Source organism: Somniosus microcephalus, chromosome 10, assembly GCF_052327205.1.
Source record: "Somniosus microcephalus isolate GS21.2 chromosome 10, FLI_Smic_1.0, whole genome shotgun sequence".
In the NCBI taxonomy this organism is placed as follows: domain Eukaryota; kingdom Metazoa; phylum Chordata; class Chondrichthyes; order Squaliformes; family Somniosidae; genus Somniosus; species Somniosus microcephalus.
In genome coordinates, this window is record NC_140996.1 from 76,538,819 (window position 1) to 76,557,372 (window position 18,554).

At 50.2% G+C, this 18,554-nt stretch overlaps 1 protein-coding gene across 1 annotated transcript in view; it reads right to left on the bottom strand.

The window, feature by feature from the left end:
• The window catches only part of LOC147111552 (uncharacterized protein C3orf85-like), a 91,609-nt gene that overhangs the window by 28,856 nt on the left and 44,199 nt on the right, over positions 1-18,554 (bottom strand). The window contains exon 3 of the mRNA XM_085999913.1: positions 16,965-17,101. Within this exon, the coding sequence (XP_085856039.1) occupies positions 16,965-17,101 (137 nt within the window). The remainder of the gene's footprint in view (positions 1-16,964; positions 17,102-18,554) is intronic.

Here is an 18,554-nt window from a genome sequence, read left to right on the forward strand (position 1 = left end):
CAGAAAAAGTCAGTACTACTGAAGGACTATAATGGACAGAAAATAGATAGCTTAGGTGTATGCAGACTTAAAGTGGCAGTCAAAGACAAAGTGCATCATCTCATGTTTTCTGTTGTGGCTGAAGGACTTGATTCACTACTAGATGACAAAGCTTGTGAGGACTTAGAACTGGTCAAGAGAGTCTACCGTATAAACTGTGCCATTAGCAGACTAGATGACTCAGTGGATTCTGTAGTGAGTAATTTCCAGGATGTGTTCAAAGGATTTGGAGTTCTACCATTCACTTACAAGATCCAGCTAAAGGAGGATGCTCAGCCAGTGGTACATACTCCACAGAGAGTTCCAGCACCCCTGCGTGGCCGGCTCAAGAAAGAACTGGACAGAATGACCACACTAGGAGTCATCAGGAAAGTCGAAGAGCCAACAGACTGGGTTAAGTCCATGGTATGTATAAAGAAAAAGAACAATGATCTAAGAGTATGCATGGATCCAAAGGACTTAAATGCAAACATAAAACGTGAATACTACCAGATTCCCAAGCGAGAAGAAATCACCAGTGAAATGTCAGGTGCCAGATACTTCACAAAGCTCGATGCTTCAAGGATTTTGGCAACTAAAACTGGATGAAGAGAGCACCAAATACTGTACCTGCAACACGCCATTTGGCAGGTATTGTTTCCTCAGAATGCCTTTCGGGATAATATCTGCATCTGAAATCTTTCATAGAGCGATGGAACACATAATTGAAGGTCTGGAAGGAGTTCGGGTCTATGTTAATGACATCATCATCTGGGGCTCCACACTGAAAGAACACAATGAGAGACTGACTAAAGTGCTACAGAGCATACGCTGGAATGGACTGAAGCTCAACAAAGCCAAGTGTCAGTTTGGCGTCCAGGAAGTCACTTTCCTAGGAGATAATCTATCTGGTAAAGGAATAGAGCCAGATATGGAAAAAGTAAACACCATACTCAAAATGCCCTGACCCACTGACAAAAAAGGAGTGCTACGCATCATGGGGATGATAAACTTCATTGGAAAGTTCATTCCTAACTTGTCAGCCAAGACAGCCTGTCTGCGAGACCTGCTACATAAAACAAATGAGTTCGCATGGACAGAAAGACATGAACAAGAGTGGATGAACCTTAAAACAGTGCTGACAACCACACCTGTACTCACCTTCTTTGACCCAACAAAGAGAATCAAAGTGTCAATGGATGCATCAAAAGATGGCCTAGGCGTGGTCTTGCTACAAGCAGAGGGTGAAGATTGGAAACCTGTTACCTATGCCTCCAGGTCTATGACTGATTCTGAGTGTCAATACGTCCAGATTGAAAAGGAATGTCTCGGCTTGGTAGTTGGACTAGAAAAGTTCCATGGCTACATATATGGACTTACCATCTTCACAGTTGAGACAGACCACTGCCCACTGGTTGCCATCATAAAAAAAAATCTGAATGAGATGTCTCCAAGGATTCAACGACTCATGATGAAGTGGCAAAGATATGACATTGAACTGATCTACACACCAGGCAAACACATAGTGTTAGCAGATGCACTATCCCGAGCACCCAAAATGAGTCATGTGAGCTCTACTGAGGAAGACGTGGATGTTCATGTGAGTATGGTCACTGCTGCGCTGCCCATGTCAGACACAAAATCAAAGCAAATAGCAGAAGAAACAGTAAAAGATACAGTGTTACAAACAGTAATAGAGAACATTCATCATGGTTGGCCAAAAGGTTCCTGTCCAAATTACGATCAAATCAGGTCAGAGTTGAGTGTCGCAAGTGGACTATTACTAAAACAGAACAGAATAGTCATTCCACAGGCTCTACGTCAAGACATGCTCAAAAGGATTCATGAGGGACACCTCGGAATTGAAAAATGCAAAAGGAGAGCAAGAGACACTATTTATTGGCCTGGCATAAGTAAGGACATTGAGAACATGATAGGCAAATGTGAGACATGTCAGAAACACCAAAACAAACAAGCAAAGGAACCAATGATAGTGGCTAACTTACCAACAGCACCATGGCAAAAGGTTGGTATGGACCTCTTTCATTTGAATGGTAAAGACTATCTAATAGTGATTGACTACTATTCTAACTATCCTGAGATGGCGCTGCTCTCAAGCACATCAGCAAGCAGTGTCATAATGCATGTGAAATCCATCTTCGCCAGACATGGAATTCCCAGGATTGCCATTAGCGACAATGGTCCGTGCTTCAACTGTAAGGAGTGGCAACAGTTTGCAGCACATTATGACTTTCAACACATCACATCCAGTCCTCTGTATGCTCAGTCGAATGGTAAGGCAGAGAAAGGTGTTCAAGTTCTCAAACAGCTACTGAAGAAAGCAACAGAAAGCAAGTCTGATCCTTATCTCGCCCGGCTGAGCTACCGAGCCTCCCCTTTAGACTGTGGTTCTTCACCTGCTGAACTCCTAATGGGTCGCAAGTTGCGCACCACGCTACCCTGCTGTGCAAAAGAAAAGCAGAGTAAGGAACTGAGACAGAGACTTCAACTGTTAAAGCTGAAACAGAAATCACACTATGACAAGTCATCCAAAACTCTGAAACCATTGACAAGGGATGATGTTGTCAGGATTGAGGATCCAGATGCATGGAACAGGAAAGCTACAGTTCTTGAGGAAGTAGGACCAAGGTCATACACTGTTAGAACTGAGGAAGGACAGATTCTCAGGAGGAACCGCCGTTCCCTCCTGAAAACACAAGAAACTATCCAAGAGCAAATCGATGACAATGCCGCAACTGAATCTTGTCACTCACCACCAGAACAATCTAACACAAACACACATACAAGCTCTCATGAAAACACATCAGACTTACCTGTGCTGAGAAGATCCACACGAAGTAAAAAAGCCTGATAGACTTAATCTTTGAGTACAAAAAAAGTGTTACTGATTGTAAGATTCGAAAATTTTCAGCAAAAATCACGCAAGAAAACTGGATAAAATAAGACTGTTTATTGACCAAAGTAAGCTTGCACAGAAAAACCTTTGATAAAAGGGCATACAAAATGGCCGCCAGGCCCCGTGATCAGTTTCTGAACCAGTTTATTTCTGTTACTGCAAGCTAGACAGGCTTGTGGATTGAAGACAGTAAACCCGCGAAAGCCAGTATCTGGGAACCGAAACTCAGAGCAACAGCATACATATTCAATGGATTATAAGTACAGGATGGGGCCCATCAAGATATGGGCGGACAATGTAAAAACACTTATACCCATTTATTGTACAAAGGAAAAACCGTTTAGCAGCCATCAAGGAAAATGTCCGGACCGATCAATATGCGAACCGAGCCGCGGTGACAATGCAAAGGACATTAACAGACATTATCGGCCAGGAAGGCCAGTTCAAGTTATCACCGGCTCCGTTACAAGACAAAGCGCCCCTGCAGAGATCTCTGCCCGCCAAAATTAATACAAAGACAGGACTATGATTTGGCGGGAGATAAGACTGTCCCAAAAGAGTATAACTATGGATTGAAAGTCCATCTAAGTTACTTCTTCACTGCTACGGCTTCTTGTTGGGCGACTTCAGGCTTCCATTTCTTCAAGAACTTTCTTCTACGAGGAACGAACGAAGGGCGGACGGTGCCCGGATCGGCGCCTCTTCCACTTCGGCAGATCGATGAAAACGTTTTCGTCTTTTTAAAGACGGACGGTTTCGGAAAAAGGACAACGTGGCCGGTGTTCAGCCAAACAAGGCTCGGCCACGACGAGAAGACGACAAGGGTGGCCCGGGTACTGGGGTCGGGAGATCATCGACGACCCAGGCCGACGGAGAAGAAACCCTCTGGAGAACCGGCGATCGATGCCACAAGATTCTCCCATGTGCATAACCTGCATCTAGGTCTACTCCACGAACAAAAATCCACGACAGGCCTAGTGGATCTCAACCTTGACGAGCGCTCATCGAGGCTGGGTCTACCCCACCGCCTCGAGGGAGGAGAGAATATCGACTGCGCCAGAAGCTTCCAATCCACGTGACGACGGGAAGCGGTGTCAAAAAGGCTGCGAACCCCTTTTCGCGATTTCGAGAGTGGTGAGCATGATCCCAAGTTCCCCAGGTCGAAACTTAGTTTAGGTATAGGGGAGGGAGTTAAGGGAAATCGTAATGTGTTTCCCCTTTTACGATGTGCCGTGTGTTCCCCATTTCCATAGAGTCAAGTTCATAAATTTGTGCATGATTGTAGTTACTTTAATCTGTGCCTATGACATGTATTTTGTAATGCTTCCAACTGTTCAAAAATAAAAGCATCCATTTCGTGCTATTCAGCCTGGTCTATTGAGTCCTCTTCTCTGCATTACTGTTCTCTGCATCTAAGTCCAAGGTCTAGATCCGTAGGGGGGGGGTGGGTCGAACCACTCAAGGGTAATTCTTGCACGAAGCCTGGCAGGGGGCCAGAACGGGCAAGAGAGCAGGAAAAAAAAACCTACAGAAATGGCGACCGCGGCAGGACCTTGGCAGCAGGAAAGTAGTGTGTTAGATCAAGATCTGAATAAACGAAATGTGATGGATGAAAGAATAGCAGATTATGTTTTCGGAAAAGTCAACCTCACAAAACAATGGATATCTGATCTACTGAGGGATAGGCGCCCGCTAGATGCAGCCATCAAGTGGACAGCGGGTAGAGAGCATAAGAAATCTGTAGAAAAGGCGGTCTGGCTGATGTGCTACAAGAAGCAAGTCCAGCTTTTGGACCGGGTAGTTGCAGCACAGACAGTCCAGATCAACGGCTTGCTTAAAGACGTAGAGGAAAAGGTTGCGGGAGGTCAAAAACTGATTGAATCGCTTGACGCGCTGAATCAGGAACGCCGCTCTGTAATTCGCTGCCACGAAACCCAGGTAGAATAGTAAAATGTCAGGTCGTTGAGGCCAAGGCCAGTGAAGGTAGAATGAGAGAGAGGTGTTTCCGTCTAGCCAAACAAGTAGATGCCCAAGAGGAAAAGCTCCTGGGAGCCAGGGCAGCATATAAGATGGCCATGGAGGATAGATCTGAGAACACCGACCACAGCGCTTGCCGCCGGGAGCTAGAGGACCTGAGAAAGGCCCTAGCGAAGGCAAACGGGTTGGTGTGTCTCATAAATCCACCAGCGAGTCAGCTGTTGCTAGCCAAGGAATCCAAAAGACCGATTCCACAAGAGGCAGTTGGGGTACCAACCCCCGAACCCTCTGCGCCTCCTGCCTATGAGGAGTCTTGGACTCCGGGACAGGAGACGGAGACGGTAGAGGAAGAGAGCCCTGAGGTAGAGCAACCCCAGACAGTAGAGTCGGGGCCGGCGCCGATGTGTCCAACGAGACACCGGAGGCTCGGTCCAAATGAAGAAAATGGCGATGACGGACCCCTTGAGAGTCAGATCATAATGCCTCATAGCGCACGACAGCTAAGAGAGATGATAAGTCACATTCCAAAACTCTCCGAGTCAGGAGATCCCTCCGTGCATTTCAGGGACGTGGAGCAGACCGCAGCAGTCAATGGCTGCGACGGGGTTGAACAGTCTAAAATGCTGCTGTTCTCCCTGGACAGTTGGCTCCTCCAGTGTCTCCCTGACGAGAGCAAGAGAGGGCACAGGGACTATGAGTTGCTACGGGATGAGGTTCTGGAGATCATGGGAGAGGGGGACGGAACTCCGTTCCTCCGTTTAGAAAAGACAGTGCAGCTAGAGGGAGAACCCCCACGGGTTTTCGCCGACAGGTTGTGGCCAGTGTATCGGCGCAGCTGCCCGGGCGGGCCGGCCCGGGCCGGGCTGGATGGCGAACAAAGGGCTCACTGGCTTCGGTGCCTGGTAGCAGGTTGCCTGCCAGTAGTGAAGGAACAGGCCAAAGCATGGTTTGACCCCACTAACGCCCGCTCCACGGAGGAAGTAGTACTAGATCAGCTCACGATCAGTTATAGAAACAACAAGGGCAAGAAAACGCCTGTTGTGAAAGGAAAGGTGCATGAGGTGAGACCCGCAGCCTCTGCTAAAAAGGAATGGCGTCAGGAGGGAAATCGCCATCCCCAAGCCAATAGCAGTTGTTACGGGTGTGGGAAGGAGGGTCATTGGCGCAAGGACTGTAGGAATCCTTGGAAGGATAAGAGGGAGAGAGCGTTCGCCGCAGCCCAAGATCAAGCCCAAGCCCGAGTCGCCAACGGCCCGAGAGTTTACCCAACACCAGCACAACCACAAGTGCAGGCCGCTGCCCCAACACCAGTCCAGAACCCAACCGTAGCCTCTGCCCCGAATAAAGGGGGTGGTGCGGTTGTGGACCCCGCTGCGATCGAGTCAGTCTTGGAGACTATGCGGTCTCTGATGACCTGGCAGGGGAAGGTAGCGGTTGCTAACAGCCCTATCGCCCCCGAGACCCCAGCCGAAACACCTAAATGACTGATGCCCGCGCAGCCCGTCTACTTGTGTCCGCTCCGCTATGACGCTTGGAGAAGACCTGTGGTGGAGATGGAGGTGGAGAAACAAAGGGGTAGTTACCTGTTGGATACGGGAGCTTCGTGTACCGTGATCCACACGGACAAACCTTTTGCCTCACCTCTGTCCGCCCAGGCTCCATATTCAGTAGCGGGTTTCACAGGTAGAGAACAGGCTGGCGCGTACTCCCTCCCGCTCTCCATTCAGTTGGGAGCGCTCCACACCACATGGACGTGCATCCTATTGAAGTGGAATGAGGGGGGGGGGGGGAAAAGGCATCCTCGGGGCTGATTTCTTGGTGGAACACGGGATCCTCGTGGACCTGAGAAATCACTGTCTCTGGGGAGCCGAGGGCGGTTTAGGTAAGGTAGTCGTAATCCCGGGGAAGGAAGAAAATGGGGCCCTATGCACCATGAAGCCGTCAGGAGGTTACGATCTCGAGCTCATGGTAACAAACGTCCCAACGGACTCGCAGGCGCGTGTGTCAGAAAATCTGACCGCGTTCGCCACCCACAAGCATGACTGCGGGAGAGTCACTGGGTTCGAAGTCAGCGTAGACGGGGACCCCATGATCCGACCCCAAAAGCAGTATAATTTCCCCAAGGAGGCAGAACCCGACATGGAGACAGCAATATCTTCATTGGTACAGCAGGGCATGTTGAGGACGATAGCCACCCACGTGAACTCCCCATTATGGCCGGTAAAGAAACCGGACAATTCGTGGAGAGCCACGGTGGACTACAGAGTCCTCAATAGTAATATCCCAACCTGCGCGCCCACGGTAGCAGCAGTTGCAGACTTAATAGGGAGTATTCCAGCATCGGCGACCACATTCACGGTGCTGGACATCTCGAACGGTTTTTGGTCCATTCCGCTGCGGCGGGAGGACCAGTACAAGTTTGCCTTTACTTTCAAAGGGCAACAGTACACTTGGAACTGCTTACCACAGGGTTTTCACAACAGCCCCAGCATTTTCCATCAGTGCATGGCGGGGAGTTTGAAAGAGTTCAGCCAGCCCAACCAGATAGTGCAGTATGTGGACGACTTACTCCTGTTCACAGATACAAGGGAGCAGCACGGCCCACTGTTAGCCGAATTGTTGGAACTGTTAGAAAGGAAGGGTTTCAAAGTAAACCCAAAGAAAGCCCAGATCGGCCAGCAGGAAGTTAAATTCCTGGGTCTGGCCATCCGCGCTGGGGAAAGAGCCATAGATAAGGCCAGACGGGAATCTATACAAGATCTGCCGATTCCCAACACAGTAACGGGTGTAAGGTCCTTTTTGGGATTGACCGGGTACTGCAGAGATTTCATCGAGGACTATGCTGCCACAGCGGCCCCGCTACTTCGACTCTTACACAAGGGAGTCGAGTGGTCTTGGGACGAGGAGTGCCAGGCAGCATTCGAGAAGTTGAAAAGAGATCTGCAGACCGCGCCAGCCCTAGGGGCCATAGATGGGGGAGAGGAGTTCTTTCTGGAGGTAGCCACTAGTGGGGACAGCCTGAGCGCAGTGCTGCTCCAAGAGCGGCACGGCAAGCTAAGACCAGTAGTTTATTCCTCCAGGGTGCTCACGGACGTGGAGAGGAGTTTCTCCAATTGCGAACGGCATCTCCTGGCCACGCATTGGGCTGTGAACAGATCAGTGATCTTCACAGGGACCTCTCCCATTACGCTCCTCACCCATCACACCCCCACGAAGATGCTTCTGGACGGGAGGATTAAGGATGGGACCGTAAGCAGCGCTCGGATTGCGCGCTGGACCCTCCTCCTTTCCCAGATGGATCTCAAAGTTAAAGGCCTCTGCGCGCCAAGGCTCGCAGCCAATATGGCATATCCCGGGACAGCCCATCAATGTTCCGTAGAAGGGGTATGGGAAGTTAACATAGGTTTACGGGCCGGGATACATCCCACAGGCCGCGAGATCTACGTAGACGGTTCTCGCACTGTAGCTGACCGGAAGCGACTCACAGGGTGTGGAGTTTATGACCCTGCGGCAAACATTGCCCTGGCAATTAAGCTCCCCAGCACTATGAGCGCGCAGCAGGCTGAACTGTCCGCGGTGGCGTACGTGGTTACCCACCCCGAGATTTTCCCAACCCCATACACGATTTGCTCAGACAGCATGTTCACGTGCAATTCGTGTACAGAGTACCTCGCCATCTGGTCCCGACGCGGGTACACCTCCGCGGACGGGCGGCCTTTAACAGTTAAGCCCTTGCTGGAGAAGATCCTAGCAGCTGTGGGGGAGAAAGGAGAGGTGTTCATCCATAAGGTGAAGGCTCACTCCACTACAGAACCCCGCAGTCAGGGCAACCAGCAGGCGGATGCGCTAGCCAGGGAGGGTGCCCGCAACGGCATTCTCTGGGACCCATACGAACCCGGACCCGTGGCGGCGATCCAAGGCAGGGAGGGAATTCCCGGGAACACAGGGGTGACACCGCCCCCAGACCTAAAGACCGTCCAAACCCTGGATCCCGCCCTAAAAGCAGTCCTAAAAGCCAACACAGAGGGCAAACAGGTAGAAGGTCCGTACAGTACGGCAGCCCTCACAGTCAAAGAAGGTATGCTGTTCCGAGAGGAGCAGTGGGTTGTGCCGCAGCAGCACCGAAGGGAATTCCTGCAATTGGCCCACGAGGGTCCAGGAGCGGGACACCCCGGACCGGAGGTCACCTGGCAACGGGTGGAGCAGGCGGGATGGTGGCCGGGACTTCGGGACGATGTCCGCGAGTTCTGCGCAAGCTGTCTTGTGTGTGCTGCTAACAACCCAGACCCCCACAAAAGGAAGGTGCCCATGGGGCACATCAGGAGGGTAGAGGGACCATGGCAGTCGATTCAGGTTGACTACATAGGGCCCCTGCCCGCCGCCCAGGGAGGCTATAAGTACTGCCTTGTCCTGGTAGATGTGTTCACCAAATGGGTAGAAGCCTTCCCGTGCAGAACAGCTACGGCACTGGGTACTGCTAAGATCTTCATTCGGGAAGTGTTCTCACGGTGGGGACTCCCCCGTTTTGTAGAGTCCGACCAAGGGAGTCAGTTCACCGGTCAAGTAATGCAGAACGCCCTCATGCTCTTGGGCATTGAGGGAAAGTGGCACGTAGCATACAATCCCCAGTCATCCGGGATTGTTGAGCGTATGAATCGGACCCTCAAGGAAAAGCTGAGGAAAGAGACAATGGGCTCGCCCCAGAAATGGGCGGAGGTCCTGCCTTTAGTCCTCATGGGGATCCGAGCCAGCCAGTCCAAAAGCACGGAGTATTCCCCGCACGAGTTAATGACTGGAAGGATCATGCGAACACCCACCCATGTGCTAGCCCCGGTGCTCACTGAGGGCCAGCTCCGAGAGGTGAAACGGGACAAATTCGCCCAAACCCTCTTGGAGCACCTGAGACAGATTTATGGACAGGCGGCTGGGAACTTGGGAAGACAGCACCAGGGAAATAAACTGTTGTTGGAACCTCGGAAACAACAAGAGTGGGTAGTTGGAGACCAGGTCATGGTCCGAAACTACGCCAGGATAGGGAGTTTTGAACCACTGTACATGGGGCCATACAGCATTGTAGACAAGGCCAGCCCCATGGTTTATGCAGTGAAGACGCCCCGACGTACCAAATGGTTTCACATCAACCAGTGTAAACTGTTTAAACCGGGTACACAAGGGCCACCAAAGGGGACCAGGTCTGAGAACAAAGATCCGCAGCCTGTAAGAGTCACAGACCACACAGGCTGGAGCAGTAGCCTGCGTGAAGGGAGAGGCCATCCCATTGGAGTGGGAGGTCTCATCTTTTGAATGGGATTTAGGCAGGGGAGAGCAGGAACAGCTCAGCCTCGCTTTAGACCCAATCACGGAGGAGGAAGAGTCAGAGGACGGCAGTCCCGCCCTCGACTCAAGCTTGGGGGAGGTAGGGAGTGGGGGCGGAGACTCGTTACCTGTAGGGACAGGTGAGGTGGAGTCAGAAGCCACAGATCCCGACCCCGGGGGGGCGGAGCCTGAGGGAGGGGAGCTGGAGCCGGCAGCTGTGGAGGAACCACAGGCTGTAACGGTAACAGTCCCAACCCCCGGTCCATCGGCCCCGGGAGCCCAACCCAAAGCAGCCCCTCGTAGGTCGGCTCGAGCGCCACAGCCCAGAAAATTTTGGCCAGATTCTCCCCATCCTTCCCAACCACGGTTTAAAGCAGCCCCAGGAAGACATGATCCCCGTTCAGCAGCGACAGGCTGCAGGGGATCAAAGCCAAAGATCAATGCAGCCCCACCGCAGGGTGTGGCACACGACAGACCTCACAGGGATTCGGAAAGCCGCCCCACGGAGGGCGGCGCTGTACATAAGTTAAGTTAGGTAATTATGGTCATAGTTTAAGGAATGTAAAGTATATGGTGTTAAGAGTACAATTTGGAGGTCTGCCCGGTATGTGTGTTTGTTAGGGAGCGGGGTCCAGGAACCCGCGCGTCCAATTAATTTAGGCCAGCACCTATCGGGAGCCCGGCTACATCGTTTTGTTGGTTACAGAAACCTGGGATACGATGGAAAGGATTGTCGTCGCGTTCATGGCGATCGGGTGCGGGTGGGCCTACCGAGGCCGCACCAAGGACGTCATCATTTTCGGGTGCTCCGGGGACACGGCCCCCATCGCAACGGATGGGACGGGGGAGCGAGAGGTAGAGGAAACCGCCACCTACTTCCACCAAGGGAGATGGCCAGGTTGGCTGGGAACGAATTCTACGGAATATTCCAGCAATTTCGGTTTTGCCTACCAAGAGACTTCATTAACGTGCCCTCGAGTGAGGATCCTAGCGCCCAGAGTCAGCGTTACCGTGGGAAAGAGGATTTGTCTGGTGTGCAATGGGAACGTACCACCAAGGCGATGGTGGTGGCTACCAAAGCTGGGAAAGGACATGAGAAACTCTACGGTCGAGTGGGAGCGACTGGGTAATAATACCCATCGGACTATTACGGGAACTCACGGACAATTACGTGTGTGTTGGGACAAATGGTGGGAACCAGATGAGGGAATATATGTCTGTATGTGGGGTTCGAGACACGTCTGCCCCAAGGGCGTGTCCATCTTCTTCCAGAGGCAGTGGCAGGATGAAGGGAAGGGGATGAGATGGGATGTTAGCACTCGAGCGTGCGGAGCCCCATACTCCCCTATTCCGGTGAACGCCACTGAACTCATCACCCGCCCACGCAAGCCCCTGCCCACGCTTCCGGTAGCACTAGCCCAGAAAGGAGGGTGCCCAACCACCACCAAGGGACCCGGGAACGGTTTAGTATTGGTACCCACCGGTCAGGTGCTGTACCAAGGGGTACACTACGCGGTGGCCTCAGTGATTTTAAATCTCACTCAGGTAAGATTGCCGGAGTGGTGTCCCAAAGAAACGGAACAATTATACCAGGTCCTGTTAACCCGTATGTTTAGACAATTTTACGAATTTGACTTTGCCGACATCGACAGACAAATTATACACCACACCGCCAGAAGTTTTGGATCGAGTCGGGAGGCAAAGAAGGGGTACTGTAAATGACATTCACTGCTTTTAATACCGGGACATCTGTTGTCAACGCTCTAGATAACGTGGAGCTGCAGACACAGATCAACGGTTTAAAAGCCCAGTTAAGGAACATATTGACAGACGAAAACAAGGTAGTGGGTTCTGAGTTGCATGAGGACCAGGCCATGACACTACACTTTAAGGACATAATTGCTGAGCTGGAGAAACACGCGAGAACGGTAAATGCACTCATTAAGGAGGATCGGAATGCGTCCGATCAAGCTGCGCAAAACGAGGCCTGTGTGCTGTACAGGGCGTGGTTATTGGGCGAGGGCCGCAGTAATCTTGAGGATTTAAAACAGGGTTTGGTCCCGTCCTGGATCAGCAACAAGCACTTGCAAGCGCTCCACCCTTTTGAGAATGCATTAAGCCCGTGCCAGCTCAGGCTAGCCGCAGAAGCATACCCAGTTCCAGTGGACTGCGGACATTCGAATCACACTATTATGGGAATAGTAGTAAGAATGCCGGTGTTGGGTCCCGCAGCAAAGCCCGCCCCGGTATACAGAGTAGAGAACATTGGAGTCATTCAGGGGGGCGCACACATTCGTTACGCAGTGGTCCCGCCTTACATCATCAGATGGGAGCGTACGATGACAGGCACCGACCTCTCGGGATGTTGGAGCCAGGGAGCACACATCATCCTTTGTCCCCAGCACTTGAATGCCTTTTTGAAACCACAGTGCGGGTTCAGAACCGCTAGCGCGAAGCCGGTGAATTGCACCATGGAGGCAATGGCAGAGGACCATGTGCCCCCACAGGTAGCATATATCGGGGGTGGGACATACTGCGTCACCACTGCAGCGCCTCAGTACCGATATGGACAACACGAGTGGTGTTCGGTCGGTGATAGCAGTTTCTGTTTCAAACCCAGGGCCGAGGTTCAAGTGGCACAACAACGAATTGTTCCCATTCCTGCGCCCTCCACCGTACACATCACTATCAAAGAGAATTTCACAGACTTACAACGATTTGTCGCGCATTTTGGTTATGTCATTCCCCCTCTTCCCAAACACCTCACCAAGATTTTAAAAGCCGTTATAATTTCGCAGAAACATTTCTACACACTGGAGCAGAAGACTTTAGAGATAGGAAAAGACATATTGGACATAACCATCCCACCATGGTGGGACTTGTTCACCAACATAGAAATCCCAGCCTGGATTAGAATAGCATCCCATATCCTAGTAGGATGTCAGGTTTTAATTGTGATATTTTTGCTCTTCGTGCATTGTAAGAGAGGCAAACGCCTCCAGAGGCACGAGAACGCGGGCGAATGGAAAGAACGCTATGTGCGAATGGGGGAAGAAGACACCCCACTTTAAGCTGCTAGTAGAAGATTAAGAGTCCATCCATTTTAAGATTTTTTTTTGGTTTTTGTTTCTCTTTTGAACATCCGTGTTTTCTTTTGCGTTTGGTTTGGGTTATAAGGAATTAAGTATTGTTATGTTATTAGTCGTTATTAAGTTTTGATTAATAAAAGGTGTATGCAGATGGCGCAAAAGGGTATCAACCCCTGCCCATCTGACAGGTGAAGGTGTTATAGTTTAAGATTTGCTGTCTATGATTCCAAATGTGCATGAGGTAATTTTCATTTTCTCCGGAAATGGGAACTGCATGTGTCGTGAGGGGCATAGATAGTTAAGTGCCAGGAATGTTTGGATGTGGGGAATCAGGGAAAATTTGCTCATCAAGGATTGATACTTTAAGCAAGCTACCAGTATCACAGGGGTGCCTGTAAGATTCGAAAATTTTCAGCAAAAATCACGCAAGAAAACTGGATAAAATAAGACTGTTTATTGACCAAAGTAAGCTTGCACAGAAAAACCTTTGATAAAAGGGCATACAAAATGGCCGCCAGGCCCCGTGATCAGTTTCTGAACCAGTTTATTTCTGTTACTGCAAGCTAGACAGGCTTGTGGATTGAAGACAGTAAACCCGCGAAAGCCAGTATCTGGGAACCGAAACTCAGAGCAACAGCATACATATTCAATGGATTATAAGTACAGGATGGGGCCCATCAAGATATGGGCGGACAATGTAAAAACACTTATACCCATTTATTGTACAAAGGAAAAACCGTTTAGCAGCCATCAAGGAAAATGTCCGGACCGATCAATATGCGAACCGAGCCGCGGTGACAATGCAAAGGACATTAACAGACATTATCGGCCAGGAAGGCCAGTTCAAGTTATCACCGGCTCCGTTACAAGACAAAGCGCCCCTGCAGAGATCTCTGCCCGCCAAAATTAATACAAAGACAGGACTATGATTTGGCGGGAGATAAGACTGTCCCAAAAGAGTATAACTATGGATTGAAAGTCCATCTAAGTTACTTCTTCACTGCTACGGCTTCTTGTTGGGCGACTTCAGGCTTCCATTTCTTCAAGAACTTTCTTCTACGAGGAACGAACGAAGGGCGGACGGTGCCCGGATCGGCGCCTCTTCCACTTCGGCAGATCGATGAAAACGTTTTCGTCTTTTTAAAGACGGACGGTTTCGGAAAAAGGACAACGTGGCCGGTGTTCAGCCAAACAAGGCTCGGCCACGACGAGAAGACGACAAGGGTGGCCCGGGTACTGGGGTCGGGAGATCATCGACGACCCAGGCCGACGGAGAAGAAACCCTCTGGAGAACCGGCGATCGATGCCACAAGATTCTCCCATGTGCATAACCTGCATCTAGGTCTACTCCACGAACAAAAATCCACGACAGGCCTAGTGGATCTCAACCTTGACGAGCGCTCATCGAGGCTGGGTCTACCCCACCGCCTCGAGGGAGGAGAGAATATCGACTGCGCCAGAAGCTTCCAATCCACGTGACGACAGGAAGCGGTGTCAAAAAGGCTGCGAACCCCTTTTCGCGATTTCGAGAGTGGTGAGCATGATCCCAAGTTCCCCAGGTCGAAACTTAGTTTAGGTATAGGGGAGGGAGTTAAGGGAAATCGTAATGTGTTTCCCCTTTTACGATGTGCCGTGTGTTCCCCATTTCCATAGAGTCAAGTTCATAAATTTGTGCATGATTGTAGTTACTTTAATCTGTGCCTATGACATGTATTTTGTAATGCTTCAAACTGTTCAAAAATAAAAGCATCCATTTCGTGCTATTCAGCCTGGTCTATTGAGTCCTCTTCTCTGCACTACTGTTCTCTGCATCTAAGTCCAAGGTCTAGAACCGTAGGGGGGGTGGGTCGAACCACTCAAGGGTAATTCTTGCACGAAGCCTGGCAGGGGGCCAGAACGGGCAGGAGAGCAGGAAAAAAAACCCTACATGATATCATCTTTACCATTGTTCTTGAAAGTTGATTGATATTGATTTTGTTTAACCTCAAAGAAAGGGGGATGTAATGATCAGTAACATGTCATTCTAGAATGGTACACTAGGTGGAGCTGTATGTTTAGTAAGGGGCTACCCACAAGGCAGTAGTCAAGATGGATGCCTGTACACTAGTCCACATGGCTGAATAAATGACTAGCTCAAGCTAGCTGTTCATAATGAAAACGTCTATTTATTTATGAACATAACAGGGAGGTGAGGCCGGGAACGATCATGGGCCGTGAGCAGCACCGGGGGGGCGGGGGGAGGTGGGGCCAGGAATGATCGGGGGCTGTGAGCAGCACCGGGAGGGGAAGGTGGGGGAGTTTGAGTGAGCATCAGTGGCTAGAGGAGCGGGGAGGGCAGGGGTGATTAGGGAACAATCGGCAGCCGAAAGGAAGGGCCACATGAGCGGGGAGGGCGGCGAGGTTGGAGCATCATCTGAGGACCAGGAGGAGCCCGGATGGCTAGGACGAGCGGGTGGGGGGAGGGGAGAGCCAGGGGTGGGAGGCAGATGATGTAGGAAGGCCGAAGGAGTACGGAGTAGTGGGGGGTGGGGGCCTCATGGTGATGATTAGAGTCCTGGGTCGGCGGGCAGGGTATCGGAGGCCTCATGGTGCCGATTAGAGTCCTGGGTCCTGGGGGGGCGTATCGGAGGCCTCATTTTGGGGGGGTGGGGGGGACTCCGATCGCGGGGGCTGGGTTAGGTAGGGACGCTGAATCCAGGAGGCAAGGATAAAGGCATTTACCTCCTGGATCCAGCAGTCCTTGCCTTACTTTAGTTGACGGGTTTTACAAGGCCTGCAAAAACCGACCAGCCACTGTTAAATTTAAAATGGTGGTTAAATCAGAGGCTTTCAGCCTCTTTATAATATTGAAATTGATAACCCGTCTCCTGGGAGCAGATTGGCTGCCCACCCTGTCCCTCCTCCATTAATACTGGAAGTGGGCGGGTTGGAGGAGTGTTGTGGTCGGGATTCACATTTTTAACACTAACTTCCCACACAACCCAAACCCACCCTTTTTTAGGATAAAATTTACCCCCTATGTAACCCACTCCAAACAGTTACAACCACTAAATTTTCTGCCCAAAAATGAATCTAAAATAGGTTGCAATGCACAGGAACATGGAAATTGTTTGACAAAGAAAAGCCAAGGTCCATCGAGTTCACCTTCTTCATCTTGGTAGTCATTTGGTAAAACTAATGAAGTTGTTAGCTAATCATTGCAGTCAATCTCTATCAATTAGTCTACAACAGATCCCGACATGAAAGAGAAAAAGCCCCCAGTGGCGGAAATCTTTGGGATCCATAGTCACCTATTCCCCCCAAACATGCTAGAATTACCACGTCATGTTTCCAATGTACTCATATGGAGGTTACCCCCATGGATTGCTCTTTATATATTCCCTCATTCAAAACTGAAGATGACTATAGGGCAGGTGTTGTGCCTGACCTAGTGTCTCCTGGGGAGAGCCCAGAGAGAAAATTCTTCTCTAGGTGCGCAATCCTCCCTGCCCAATTTTCCTCTATGTGCGGGGAAGATAAGGCTAGAGATAAGCCCATCACACTATAGGGTTGATTCTCTAACTTAACCAGGAAATCTGTAATTTTAAATTCAACTAAAGGAAAATCATCCCCTATTTAAGAACATGCAAGTGCATTATCAGTCTTACCTGCTCTGCTTGAGTGACTCCCCACACATTATTTGCGCTGTTTGGGTCCCAGTATCCATGCATTGTGTCAGCTTGTCTTTTGTTTCGGATGAAATGATGGGCTTCTTCATCAGCCAAAAATGGTGCAGCTGCAAGCCCTGCCAAACAGGCAATATTGCAGACATCAGTTATACAGAATATACTTGAAAAGCTTTGGTAGGTCAATACCTGATTTTCACCATGAACTGGACTTTGATTCCCAGTCTAGGATGAGATAGCTGGTTTCAGCCCAGCGGCAGTTGGGCCCATGACTAGGGGACGCAATACCCCTGGGTTGCGGGGGGGGGGGGGGGGGGGGGGGGGGGGGCGGGGAAGGAAAAAATCAGCTAGGTTTACCAACTGTAGGTGGGTACGGACATCGGATGAGAACCTAAATGAGCTGCGATGTCCTCCACTGTTAAATAGCTTGCACACAAAGAATAACCACTTGGGCCAGGTAGCAGAGTGCCCAGTGCTAGGGAATGTACACCAACAAGAATTCAGTGCCTTCAAGAACAAGAGGGGAGAAAATAGGTAAGGGAATGGTGGAGACTGAGCATGCTGACCTCTGTCCTAATTTTCTGATCTCCACTCCTGTCAAATGAGACTCTGCACCAGCAGCAGATTTTGGGGCTTCTATGGTAATATTTAGCTGAACGTTTTTTTTTTAAAAAAGGAACTACCAGAGTTTTCAAGTTAATACATGACACCCAAAGATCTGATTTCACACTGTGCTGCCAAAGGCAGGAAGGACTTCTACCTGTCACTGTATACTTCTTGAGGCTGCCCCATGCAAGCTTGAGAGTCTCCAAAAACACAGCAGTATCATCTGTCTTACACCGACATGGTCATCCCAAAGTCCAATAGAACGGGGTGTCTATCCCCATATCCAGGTTGGAATCACTGGGATGCACAACAATGCAGTTACATAAAAACATAGAAGATAGGAGCAGGAGTAGGCCATTCGGCCCCTCGAGCCTGCTCCGCCATTTACTGAGATCATGGCTGATCATCCAAATTCAGTACCCTGTCCCTGCTTTCTCCCCATATCCCTTGATCCCTTTAGCCTTAAGAAATATATCTAACTCCTTCTTGAATATATTTAATGAATTGGCCTCAACTGCCTTTTGTGGTAGAGAATTCCACAGGTTCGCCAATCTCTGGGTGAAGAAATTCCTCCTCATCTCTGTCCTAAATTGCTTACCCCTTATCTTTAGACTGTGACCCTTGGTTCTGGACTCCCCTGCCATCGGGAACTTCCTTCCTGCATCTAGTCTGTCTAGTCCTGTTAGAATTTTATAAGCTTCAATGAGATCCCCTCTCATTCTTCTAAACTCCAGCGAATATAAGCCCAATCGACCCAATCATTCCTCATACGTCATTCCTGCCATCCCAGGTATCAGTCTGCTGAATCTTCGCTGCACTCCCTCCATGGCAAGAACATCCTTCCTCAGATAAGGCGACCAAAACTGCACACACTACTCAAGGTGTGGTCTCACCAAGGCCCTGTACAACTGCAGCAAGATATCCTTGCTCCTGTACTCGAATCCTCTCGCTATGAAGGCCAACATA